Source organism: Mustela lutreola, chromosome 11, assembly GCF_030435805.1.
Source record: "Mustela lutreola isolate mMusLut2 chromosome 11, mMusLut2.pri, whole genome shotgun sequence".
NCBI lineage: Eukaryota > Metazoa > Chordata > Mammalia > Carnivora > Mustelidae > Mustela > Mustela lutreola.
Window position 1 is genome coordinate 83005987 of NC_081300.1, and position 12926 is coordinate 83018912.

The 12926-nt window shown below is 56.3% G+C and overlaps 1 protein-coding gene across 7 annotated transcripts in view; it reads left to right on the forward strand.

Annotated features, from left to right (window-relative positions):
* The first annotated feature begins 724 nt into the window (after positions 1-724).
* TRPV4 (transient receptor potential cation channel subfamily V member 4) overlaps positions 725-12926 on the forward strand; it is a 34437-nt gene continuing 22235 nt past the window's right edge. For 2 of the 7 annotated variants that reach the window (XM_059139585.1, XM_059139592.1), the window contains exon 1: positions 725-827. Coding sequence is in view for 2 of the 7 variants with exons in the window: in XM_059139589.1 (XP_058995572.1) it covers positions 1414-1453 (40 nt within the window). In the remaining 5 variants the exon portion in view is untranslated. Of the gene's footprint in view, positions 828-1342; positions 1454-3430; positions 3561-10519; positions 10538-12926 lie in introns of those variants that run through there. The other 5 variants (XM_059139589.1, XM_059139590.1, XM_059139586.1 and 2 more) reach the window with 4 other exon arrangements.

The following is a 12926-nucleotide window of genomic DNA, read 5'->3' on the forward strand; positions in this document are numbered from 1 at the left end:
CCGGCAGCTCCCAGCATCTCCCCCAGGACTGTGGGAGGTGGGGAACAACATAGCTATTCCCCACTCTACAGTGGGGACACTGAGGCTCAGAGGTGGAAGGATTGGCTGCTCAGGGGATGAGTCCAGAGCCAGAGTGTGGGCTCAGGGAGCCTGGAACTGGATGGAGCTCAGGCCCACTAGGCTCCCAACCAACCCCAGCAGAAGTGAGTTGCCCGTCCTGTGGAGGCATTCAAGTGGCTGGAGTAAAAAGCCAGACTGCAGGTAGGGGCTCACCTTCACCACCCAATAAAAAAACACACCGGAGCACCTCCTAGGTGCCGGGCTGCATGCCACGTGCTGGTAAAGAGGTGAAGAAAGGGAGCTCACATTTATTTAGCCCCAGACAGCAGACTCGCTATCTACCCCTGTGCCACTCCTGCACCTCGCCTGCGGGACTGGGAGCGATCTAAGGGCACGGGCCCGGGGGCCCGCGTCCCACTGAACTGTCTTCTGAATGAATGAGCCAATGCACCGAGGACGGCCTCGTCCGTTACCATAGGGGAGGCAGCCCCCGGGTGGCGAGATCAAGAGCCCCGGAGGGAACTCAGGGTCCCAAGCGGGGCCCACCCCGGGAAGCGCCAGGGCCCTCGGGCCGCTATTATCGTGACGCCCCGCTTCCCAGGATGGGGGCCCGCCCCCGCCCCCGCCCCGGCAGACTCAGCGATCCGCCGGGCGGGGGCAGCGGGGGGCGGTGCGCGGCGCTGGAACCTGAGCCGGGGGAGGAGAGTCGTGCCGGGCGGGCGGGCGCCGGGCGGCCGGGATTCAGGAAGCGCCGCGCGGTCCTGGAGGTGAGCGGGGCTTGGGCCCTCGGGGCGAGGGATCCCGGGAGGGCATGCTCAGCCGAGGTCCTCTCGCTACTCTGGGGACTTCTCCAAGGTTCCAAAGTCTGGGCCCAGGGCTCAGGAGCGAGGCGCGGGGTCCCGCCAGCTGCTGCCACCCCGCCCGGTGCCCTTGGGCCGGCCAACCCCCCACCCTACTCTGGGCTTTAGTTTTATCACTTGTGAAATGGGCACGGTCGTGGGCCTTGGGGTCGCGAGTTTGCAGGAGGGAGGTCCCGGAGTCCTCGAGATCCAAGCCCAGGAACCCAAAAAGTTAGGAGGCCCTGCAGCCCACCTTGGGGGCACCCCCATTTTGGGGGCGGGTGGAAGGTGGGGGGCTGAGGTTTGCCCTCTACCGGGAAGCAAGCAGGAGGGAATTGGAAGTCTGGAACTTCCAAAGCCCACTTCTTAGTTAGCCTTCGTTAGGCCCAGAGATGGCTCTTCCCCCAAGAGGCAGGACAATCTTTAACCTCCACCTCTGCCTCTAGACTCTGGGGAGGTCCGGGAAGGCAGAAAGAGACCTCTCACACCCCACTTGCCTGGAGATACCAACCACATGCCCCTGGAGCTCCCTGCCTGGTACCCAGGGGTGCCCTGTGAGTTATAGGGGAGGGGTTGTGCCTTTGGGGGCTCTGCTGGGGCTGGGGACGTGTGATGACACGTGTGACTTCGTTCTGGGGACACTAAGAACGGCTGGAGGATTTAAGCTTCGCCACTTTATCTGGGGGCCAAGAACGGGGGGAGGTGACTCCTTGACTACCAGGGAGGAAGGTGAAAAGGAGGTCTCTTTAGAGAAGTCAAGGAGAAGGGTCAGGTCCGGGTCACCTGCGGGGTTAGAAGCGGGGCCAGTGTGGCCCCCGTTCCTCCCACCCCTGCTGCTGAGTGACTTTGGGTCAGTCTCTGAAATGGGGGTGGACTTAGGGCCACCCCAGGGATATGGTGAGGACAGATGGCCCAGCTCAGCACCAGCCTGGGCTTCTTAATGCTAATTGGTCATTCCCTCATTTTCCTAGTTCACTCTGTTTGAATAACAGCGGGGGAACCCCTCTTTCCAACCTTTGTAGGTAAATCGCAGGGGGAGGGGCTCTCAAAACAAATGGCAGATGGCTCTGCTGGACCGGTCAGGGTCAGGGGTGTAAGGTGGAGGTGGGGTCCTTTGGCATGGAGTGCTCCCAGGTGTAGGGAATGGCACCTGAGGGGAAGGGCGTGAGGGTGAGAGCTTCTGAAAAGGTGCCTGGGGCTCCCTTGGAGAAATCTGGAGCCTTACTGCTGGGGAGGGGGTCAGGGGGCGCCTCTGCTGCCTCCCCTGGTGGGAGCGGGGCCTCGGCTGCTTCCACCTGTGGGCACCTGGCAAGGTGAGCAGGTGTGGTAAATGCTTTGCAAATGTGTGCTGTTGAATGAATGGGAGCCAGGAGAGAAGGCTGTGGGGTGAGACAGCAGTCTGGGAAGGGATCAGGGAGGGCTTGATCCAGGTGGGGGGTTGAGCCACACCTCCAAGAGTAAATGCAGACTGGGGGAAAGGCATTCAGATCAAGAGAAGGGTACTAGCAAAGGAAGGGCACTACCTGTTGCCAGGTAGGTAAAACTAGACTTCGTAGAGCCAAGACATGGTTCTTTTGGCCTGGAATGTGTGATGTGGACGGGAAGGGTAAGGGATCGGGCAGGCAGGGCTAGATCAGACCCAGAAGCCCTGAAGACCAGGCTGGGAGGGACATGCTGTGTGTGTGGTCTGGAAGGGTCCCTCTGGCCGAGGGTAGTGGGGGCCAGGCAAGGAGGCAGGTCCCCAGGCTGGGGAAGTCATTCAGGCAGGAGACGGGAGGCCCAGGATGGCGACTGGAGAGGCGTGGCCGACAGAAGACCTAGGAGGGAGAGACCCACTTGAGAGCTGGTTTCATGGGGCCTGGCACAGGGCAGGTGCGCCATAATGTCTACTGCCCAGTGGAGGGACTGGACACGTTGTTGAGAGGGCCCGAGTTCTTTGAGCTTCGTCATCTGTTCCTTGGATGGAGGAGGAGTTTGTGTGAGTGGCCATCTTGACCCCTCACAGGCCCCTGACCTGCTCTCTGCCTCAGTTTTCCCTCTGGGAAAGATACCTCAGGCCCCTCCCCAAATCCCTGGCTCCACTTCTTGGCTCTCTTGGGGGAGCCAAGAGAACACTGCATGCCAGCAGGCCTTCTGGAATGCTTACCCATCTAGAGCGGAATTCACCTGTTAAAGATTAATTCCGATCTCTCGAGATACTTACGGCCCTGGGCCCCGCAGCTAGTGCTTGGAGCACCAGGTACAATGTTCCGCCTCGCTTTAGCCAAGCCTGGGCTGCATTCGTGGTCCTTATGATGGTCGTGAGCATTTAATGAGCACTTCCTGTATGCCAGGCCCTGGCCCAAACACTCTTAGTACATTTGGAGACAAAACTATAATTGTACCCATTTTTGCGAGGGAGGAGCTGAGGTCTGGGTAGTGCAGTTGCTTGCTGTGGGGTCTTTTAGTTGGGGAGGGGCAAAGCTGGGATCTGCACTCTGTTCACCTGATTCCAAAATCCACACCCTTACCTTCCAAGGTGGCCTGTCCCCATTTGTCCTGACCCGGGGTCATGGGGGAAGAGACGGCAGTATAGAGAGAGAGAGAAGAACCCTGGTGGCTCAGGCAGGCCCTGCCTTAAGACCTACGTCAGCTGCTTCTTCCCCAGGGAAGCTCAGGCAAGTCACCAGGCCTCTCTGAGCCTCAGTTTCCTTGTCTGTCAATAGGGCTTTCGGTTCCCACTTTGCCAAGGCAGTCCGAGGCACACAGGTGGGGCTCCGAAGCACTATCCTCTTCCTCATTCTGTTTCCCTGGCCTTTTCCTGGACATGCTTTCCTCCAGCTCATCCCAGTGGCAGCCTCTGAGAGCCCCTCTGTGCCAGGCAGGCAGGCGGAAGGGAGCAGGGGCAAAGCTAGACTTGCATTTGGACAAAGGACGATGCCTTTTCAGCCGTGAGATATTTACAGGCCTTGACTGAGTGCCAGGAGCAGTCAACGTTTCATACTTAGCTAATCGTTTAGTGGATAGACAGTGTCTGTCACATGATGCTCATCTCGGTGATGTCACAGCCTGGCCCCCACTGCTGGTGGGCAGAGGCAGGAAGGCTGGATCTCATTTTATGGCTGGGGAAACTGAGTCTCCTGAGGGCGAAGCAATTTACTCAGGGCTCCAGGCAGAGCTGGATCTGGAAGCTAGATCTTAGTGACTCTGTTCCTTTGGGTCCCTGAAGAGCTTCTGCCTTGGAGTCTGACCCACTTGGTCCAGTTCTGCCGCTTGCTTCTGTGTGACCTTGGAAGGTAGCTTAACCTCTCTCTTCCTGGAGTTGCAGGCTGGGATTTGCTGGAGGTCTGAGCTCTTTCTGCTGGAGGGGGATTTGGGTAATTCTGGCCGCTATTCTTGCCCCAGCCTGGATTCCCTTTGCCTGGGTTTCCCTTGGGTCCCGACACTCTGGCTGAACAGGAATGAGGAAGAGAGGCCAGCCCCCTACTTTCACTATGACTCCAACTTCCTTCCTGCTGCGGAGCCCCTTCCTGATCATTTGCTTCCTCTTTCAGTCCCTAGCCCCTGGCCACAGCTGGCTGTGTGACTCCAAGTAGGTCACCCCGCCTCTCTGAGCAAGTTTCTTCATTGGTGATGGAGGGCCAGACACCACACCAGGGCCATAGGAAGCTCTCCATAAATGCTCTTGGGTCTGCTCTTGATGAGATCAGAGGATAAGAAAGATGACAGAAGGAGTAGGGTGTAACTGGCGGGGCAGACAGGCAAGCCATTGACCAAATGGGCATACTCTTATTTTTCTTTGGGTGGTGAGTAACGGCCGCCCGCCCTGCCTGCCGCCCTCCCTGACTTCCCCCCGCACAAAGAGCTCCTCAGTCTCCCAGGTGCCTGTTTTTCCCTGAGGGTGGAGTGGCCTGGGTTCCACCCAGATGACCGGGAGGCCTGACTACCTCTGGGACAGCTCCTCATGTGTGTGTATGATGGGGGAGCAGACTTCCACCGCATGTCCCGAGTGGGCCCCACAGGCTCAGGGGAGACCCCACTGGGCAAGGGGCCAGTTGATTTCAGTCCAGGGGGACCCACTGGACCCTTATGTCTCCCCTTGCAAAGATAAGGAGCTCGGGAATACCAGTAAACAGAGTGAATGAAGGAAGGAATGATTGAACAGATATATCTCAATAAGGCAGGGGCATCAGCAGAAAGCCCCTACTTGGCTTGGAGACCAAGTGGGCTTGGGCGAGTGTCCTGGTCTCCTTGAGCCTTAATTTCTTCTTCTGCAAAATGGATTCATGCTCACTGTCGCTCTCCTGGCGACAGTGGGTCTCACAGGTCAGAGAGCCCAGCACACAGTAGTTGCACAATACGGTGGCCGTGGCTGGGCGGCGAGCGCTCTGCAGTCAGGTGCGCCTCTCCGAGGGGTGAGTGCCGGCGGACCGGGTCAGTAGTTGCACAATAAATGAGCTGTTGAAGGTTGGGAGAGAGGAAGGAAGTTAGCCAGCGAGCTGGTTCATTGGGCAAAAAGGTTCATTTGTGTCTGTGAGTTCATTCATTCATTCAGCAAGTCTATCTTGAGAAGCCACTTAGTGTCAGGCTGTGTTCTAGGCCCTGGGCACTCAGCGGGGACAGGAACAGAAGAGCTGCCATCGTGCCCCACACAGTCCTCAGGGCTGCACTGTATGAGGCTCTGATGCCCACAATGATCAGGTGACCCAGGGGTGGGTGCTGTGCTTAGTTCCCTATTAAAGAAGAGGAAATGGAGGCTCAGAGAGGTGATGTGACCCGTTGGGGATCCCACAGCTACAAGGCAGCAGAGCCGAGATTCAAACTCCAAGTGTGTCTGTCTGTAGCGCCCCAGCTCCTTTCCACTGTCCCAGCTGCCTGCTGAGCTCCAGGAGCGGTGGCGTATAGAAGAGGGTGACCCTGGAGAGAGGACTTCGGAGACCCCGAAGTGGTAAACTGACACGGGTTTCTAAGCAGATGTTTGGAACCCTAGCCACATTCCCTTCTCGTTGCGTTGTGACCTCGGCTGGGTCCCTTGTCTCTCCAAGCCTCAGTTGGCACCCACGTGACATGAGGACGATGACAATGCCTATCTCAGATGAGGGGCGAATGCAAAGGTGCTCAGTGAGGGGGAGGAGTTGGGTGGCTAGCTGCCCGCCTCTGTTCCCCCAGGACTTAGTTTATCCATCTGAGAATGGAGACGATAATACCTGACTTCTGGATTCATTACTTGGTTTAGGACAGGGAGAAGGGGATGTGTGGAATGTTCCGATGAGGGCAGACCCTGCTTATGGTGGGATTTCAGGCATGATCCTCAGCCACAATTTTAAGCAGTTACCTGGAGACTCGGCCTGCTGTTGGCATAGGCTGGTGGAGGGGTAGGCTGGGGCAGAGAGAGGATCTCAAACCGTTCTTTCTGCTGCTTTGGCTTCCTTCCTGGGCTCCTGGTGGACCCATTCGCTCCCTGGGGATCTGCTCACTCCTTTGACTTGGTTAGCCTCGGGCCGGTTGCACATGGGAATGAGGTGAGGGATGCCCGTGTGGGTGGGTGGGGTCCTGTCCCCTCTGGGACTCAGCCTCCCAGCTGGGAAATGGGGCCATGCCCGTCCTGATAGTCTACCCGAGATGGTGAGAGAGGGACATGTGGGGTGAGAAAACTCTTTTGGAAGGTAAGGTCTCTGAGCATCATCACCGGCCCTGGCCTTGGAGCCAGGAAGTCGGGTCTCAGAGCCCAGTCCACCATGCCCTCTCTGGGCCTCATCTCTCCAGCTGTGAACAGAGGGCATGTTCACAATCCCCCCCCACAACAAATACTACTTGTTGAGCACTTATTAGACACCAGGAACGGTCCTACACTCTTGAATAATCTCATTCAATCCCTGTACCAGCCCTTTGGGGCAGGAGCTGTCCTTTTATTCTTTAATTTAAAGCTTGACTGTATGGTACAACAAGAAATTCTAAAGCAAATATGGGTAGAGGTGTATATTCCCCCCATTTTATAGATGAGTAAACTGAGGCCCAGAGAGAAGGTACTTGCTCAAGGCCACCCAGGCTGAGAGTGGCAGATGGGAAATAGAACATGGGTCAAGCCATTCCTGAGGCTAGAAAATCCCTTCTGGGAGTTTCTGGGGCTTGACTGTCCTCTGGGAGAGGGGCTGGGCCAGAGAGAAGGGAGTCCTGAGCTCTTGAAGGCTCCCACCTCCTGTGCTGAACATTGGATGGAATCCTGTAACTGTGCTCTGATGGAAGGGGGTGAGGACATGGAAGGAGGCAGAGCCTCCTGGGACAGGGAGAGCCTCTGCTTTGGGTTAGACCCCATCCTGGACCCTTTACAGTACTCAGGACATTCCCATGTTGTGCCGAGGAGACTGAGGCTCAGGGCAAGGAAGCCACTTGCCCAAGGTCACTGAGCCAGGCAGGGATATCAAGATGTAATTCACGTACCATACCGTTCACCCTTTCAAAGTGTACAATTCAGTAGTTTGCTTGTTTGTTTGTTAGTTTGTTTGTTCGGGTTTTGTTTGTTTTGTTTTTTACTGTGTTTAGAGTTGGACAGACATTCCCACTCTCTGTTCCAGTGCATTTTCATACCCCCAAAAAGGAACTCCAGACCCATAACAGTCACCATCCCCATACTCCCTCCCAGCCTTTGGAACTACAAATCAGCTGTCTGTTTCCATGCATTTGCCCATTCTGGACATTTCTTGTAAATGGAATCCCACAGCGTGTGGCCTTCTGGGTTGCACGGTACATGCTCTTGAAAGCACCGAGCCGCACTACCTCCTGGGGTCTCCTTCCCAGGGCGCGGAGCCCTCAGAAGTGAATGGCCACCCGAGAAAGCTCACAGTGGTGTCTGCGCACATGGTCGGAGCCCCTCCAGCCAAGGACCTGCATGATGTCCCAATGAGGGCCTGCAGTGGCCACACCAGCCTTGTCCTCTGTGGGGCCTGGTGACTCACCCTGGGTGAGTGCCCCGCCTGGGTGGTGTGAGCTTGAGGGGGGCACTCTCCTGGGTGTGAGGGGGACGACAGGACACTGGGGCTCTGTCTGCCCTGGACAGGCAGCCACTGTGCAGCAAACAGGAAGTGGGCTGGGCTGAGACCTGCTAGGTAAACACAGGCTGGCTGGGGAAGGTGCCTGGCATGGCAGGATGACCCCTGCTGCTGCCGCCCGCAGGGAGCCAGGGAGCCTCAAGCAGCCTGGCAGGCAGCGGGCGTCGCCTGGCCAAGGGGCTGAGCTCCCGGCCCGCTGCTCCCAGCTGTGGCCACTCTGAGATGGCTGTGGTCCCAGGCTCTGGGCCTGGCCACTCCGCCCTCCCGGGCAGACATACCTTCCTTGGTCCTCTGTCTCTTTGTTCCTCTGCCCTCTGACAAGAATTAATAAAAAATAATAATGGTAGTAATAGTAATAATAATAATACAGTGGTACCAATGATGTTAAAACAGCCAGTCTTTTTTTTTTTTTTTTTTTAAAGATTTTATTTATTTATTTGACAGAGAGAAATCACAAGTAGATGGAGAGGCAGGCAGAGAGAGAGGGAAGCAGGCTCCCGGCTGAGCAGAGAGCCCGATGCGGGACTCGATCCCAGGACCCCGAGATCATGACCTGAGCCGAAGGCAGCGGCTCAACCCACTGAGCCACCCAGGCACCCTTTTTTTTTTTTTTTTTTTTTTTTTAAGATTTTATTTAATTATTTGACAGAGAGAGATCACAAGCAGGCAGAGAGGCAGACAGAGAGAGATGAAGGGAAGCAGGCCCCCTGCTGAGCAGAGAGCCCCATGCGGGACTTGATCCCAGGACCCCAGGATCATGACCTGAGCCGAAGGCAGTGGCCTAACCCACTGAGCCAGTCTTTACGGAGCGTGCATTCTCCCCCAGGTCCTGTGCTGAGTATTTTATACATTTATCTCATTTAAGCCCACAGCAGTCCCCGGAGTAGGTGCTCTGACCATCGCCTCGTAGGGGTGGGGAAACCAAGGCAGAGGAAGGCCAGGGTACTTGCCCAGGGCCACACAGCTGGTGAGCCGTTCATCTGCCTTGGGGGCCTGTGGTCCCCACCAGCCATCCAGCACCCCTTCCTCCAACTCCTGCTTGCACCCTTCCCTTCAGGAGTTCCCAGTCCTTGTCAGGTGTCCATTGGAGGCACAGATCCTGGGGACCACATAGGTGTGACTCCTGGTCCTCCCCCTTGGGAGCCGGCCAACACTGTTGGAGTGACCCTGCCTCTCTGAGCCTCAGTTTCCTTACTGGGAAGGTGGGGGGGCAGTTGGACAGAGCTGGTGTTGTCTCTGTGGGATCCCCGTTTTCCTAACCCCTTCATCACCCACACCGCCCCTCCAAGACTGACCGGGAATGACAGGTGCTTGCAGTCTTGTTTATTCCAGGGGACCGCAGGAAGCAGGAGCCCCACAGGTTGGGCACAGAGCCCCAAAATGGAGGGAGGAGGAAGTGCCCTGGGTCCATGTAGGAGCCCCACACCTCTCCCGAGGTCTACCTGCTTCCCACCCATTTACGCATCCCACACCCACTCACCTGTCTTTTCTTACTCTGCCTTCTTTGTCCCAGTGTCTCAGCCCAGGCTGTTCCCTAGTGCCCCCTGCACTTCCTCATTGGACCCTGCTGCCCCCATTCAAGCTGGCCCAGTCCTGGCCACCCTTCCTTGCAGCCCATCCATGTCCCTGTCTGTGTCCCCATCAGAGGAGTTAATGCTGCTTCCCCATGCCTGTACCCTCTGGGGACTTCAGAGGGCTCCTGCCTTACAGTTCAAGGTGACAAATATTTACAGACTCCCCATTCTGCTCCCAGCATTGTGCTGGGAGCTGAGGAGACAACAGATACACAGGAGTCCCTCCCTGTGGAGCTGACACTCCAGAGAAGAGAGAAGGTGACTAAAGGAATAATACAAGTCAATGTACAAGTTGAATCACACAGGAGCTATAAAGGGAGGCATGTATTGAGTGCTCTATGAATGAACAAGTGAGCTGGTTGAGACTGGAGGTCAGAGAGGCTTTTCACAGGAGATGTCTATGAAGAGGGGACCCAAGCAAGGAGCCCCAGCCAGGGGGAGGAAGTGGGGACAGCCCTGGAAAAGATCTGGAGGGGGAAAATCCATGTTCTCCCCCCAGACTCTTTTGTGAGGTTCCATACTTTTATGCTTCCCTGAGTGCTTTGCAAACAGGTGGCACTCAACAGATGCCCATCGGGGTGAATTGATCCCAGAAGGGAGAGATCAGAGAGGAACTAGCTCCCTGGAATTCTTCCCCCTGGGGTAGAGCAGTTTTGCACGCCCAAACTTGCCACCAGATTTAAGCAGCTTTCCTAGGTCATGGAATCAGGAGGATGGGATTTGACAAATACGTGCCAGAGTTTCCATGAGATCAGGCAAAGCTACAGGCAATGGTGAGGATGGGCCCTTTCTTCCACCCACTGCATGAGGAGGGGGCAGGTGAAAGGCTCAGGAGACCTCAACCCCCTATTGGACCTGAGATTCTCAGAGAGAAGGGACCTGCCTTTCACTTAGACTTGTGGTTCGCTGTTTACTGAGGGCTTCCTCTGTGCCAGGGCCTTGACTCGACTTGTACAGTTCGCACAACGACCCGGTTAAGATCCCCATGGACAGGGGAGGAAGGCAAGGCACAGAGAGGCTAAGTCACTTGCTCAAGGTAACGCAGCTCAAGAGTGGTGGGTGGGGGAGCCAACCCCCTGATCTGTCTGATCAAAATGCACACTCTTTCCACTCCCCACTAGTTCCATCCCGCGGGACCTCTGGGGGAGAGAGTGGGTTTGGTTGCCCCAACTGAGTCCCCAGGTCCATCAGAGCACAATGTGTGGCTTTTGGCTATTTTCCTGGAAAGCCCGGAGCCTCTGTTGGGGCATAGAGGGGGGCTTGGGGACCCTGGGTCAGTACTGTGTCTCCTCACCCTGCTCGGGACCTCTGCAGGCCTTAACCCAGTCACTCCTGAGCCCCTCTGGTCTATACCACTCTGACACCACTGGACATGACTGCTCTTGCTTTGTCTGGCCATTTAATCTGTCCCCCCACCAGAAGATCAGCCCCAGATGGGCCAGGTTTTTCTCTGTGTCCTCTGTACCTGGCATGCCGTAGGTTCCAGGAATCATTTGGCGAGTAAATGAGTAGAGGAGTGGTTTCTAATCCTTTTCCTTGGGCCCTGAGATTCCGATCCCCCTCCATTCGTCCTGTCCGGCCACCCTCTGCATGGACCACAATCTGGTTTTTATGTTTGGAAGCGAAGCTCAATGCTTAAAACAACACGTGAAATTGACTGGTTTCAGTGACGCTCAGCGAGTGGGGAGGTTCCCACTCAGGCATACCCATCCTCCGCTGGGCCTCTAGTGGGCCTGGTGCCAGCCGGGAGCTGCCTGCTGTGCAGGCCTTCTTGGGTGGGGCAGCCCCCAGGGGCTCACCACGGGCACATGCACACGTGTGTGCACATTGCGCAGGGAAAGACACAGAGAAGTATACATGACGTTCCCGCCCTGATGAGGCCCACGGGGACTCTTCTGCCTTTCTTCCCTGCCCGCACCCCCTTCCATCCCAAGCCTGGCATGGGTTTGGAACGTGTAATAGCAGCCTACAGGGCAAATTAGAACAGGGAGGGAACTCTTTTCCTGACCGCAAAGGACAGGGTAGTGTTTGGGTATAGAATGGTGAGAGAGCAGCAGAGCGGGCTGTGCATGCGTGCATGTGTGTGTGTGTGCGCACACACGTGTGCATGTGCACGTGCATGTGCTCCCTGGCATGTACACCGTCATGGGCTGTGTGGAAGGAGCCCAGGCTTAGGATCGAGAAGCCTTCTTCATGGCCATTTGTTCCTGGGTGGCCTCTGGGGGTCTCAGTGCCCTTAGCTGTGAAATGGGAGGCGGGGCCCAGCTTTGTTGACTAGGCTTTCGTGGGCCAGCATGGGGGTGGCAGGCTGCAGTTCTGCATGTGCCTGTGCGTGGGGAGGGGGGTGAGGAGGGCAGGTTAATATGCCGTATATCACACACAATGGTGATGATGGCAATGGAAGCATTCGCTAGTGCTTCATTAGGAGCCCAAGAGGCCTGTGATCGGCCTTATGTCACGGCAGCCCTGAGGGATGGAGGCTGTTGCCACTACCCTCATTTGACAGGTAGGGAAACTGAGGCTCAGAGAGACTGGCATGGGCTGGCGGGGATCATCCTTAGCTCCCAGCGTTTATGCAGCTTGAACAAGATACCATCAGTGGTTGACATGGTGCCTGGTGGCCAGGCAAGACCCAGTCAACCCAGCGCTTAGGGTAGCCCAAGCTTGGCAGCCAGATGCTCGGATTTGGATCCGGGCTCTGCCACTAGCCTGCTGTGTGGCCCTGGGCAAGTCACTCAGTCTCGCTGACCCTCAGCATCCTCATCTGTAAAATGGGAATGAGAGCCTTACATCCCTCCAGGGCAAGGTTCCCCTACCTCAGCACTACTGATGTCTTGGGCTAGATCGGTCCAGGCAGCGGGGTTTCCCCTGTGCATTGTCATAATTATGATTTTATCATAATTAAACCCTAATAATGATCCTACGTGCCTTTCCTAAGACTACAAGCAAGGAGAGAGTGGCCGAGAGGAGATTTGAACCTGGGTTTGGCTGAATTTAGATCCCTCATCATGGAGCCCTCCAAAACAGTAGATACCGGCTGGGTTGGGGTTCCTTAGAAGATGGGGTGCAGGCATGATGGGGGATTGGGAGCGTTCTGAAGCAGGAGATTTCCCCACTGGCTCCAGTGGGGAAAGGGGTATGGTAATTGGGAGGGTGTTGACAGCAGAGGAACGTGCCTCAGTGCCTTCCAACCCCTCCCGGAAGGTCCCCAGAGAGGTGGGCAGAGCTATTGCCCCTAGAAGTACAACCTACCCCCCATGCCTCCACCCAGTAGATTCCTGTCCCTGCCTAACATGCTTCTCATTCTTGTGGAACAAAGCCATCTGACACCTCCCAAGATCTCTAGGAGGATGTGGGGTCACCCCGGTTTTACAAGGAGAGAAATGGAGACCCAGACACAGGAAGTGATTTGTCCAAGATCCACA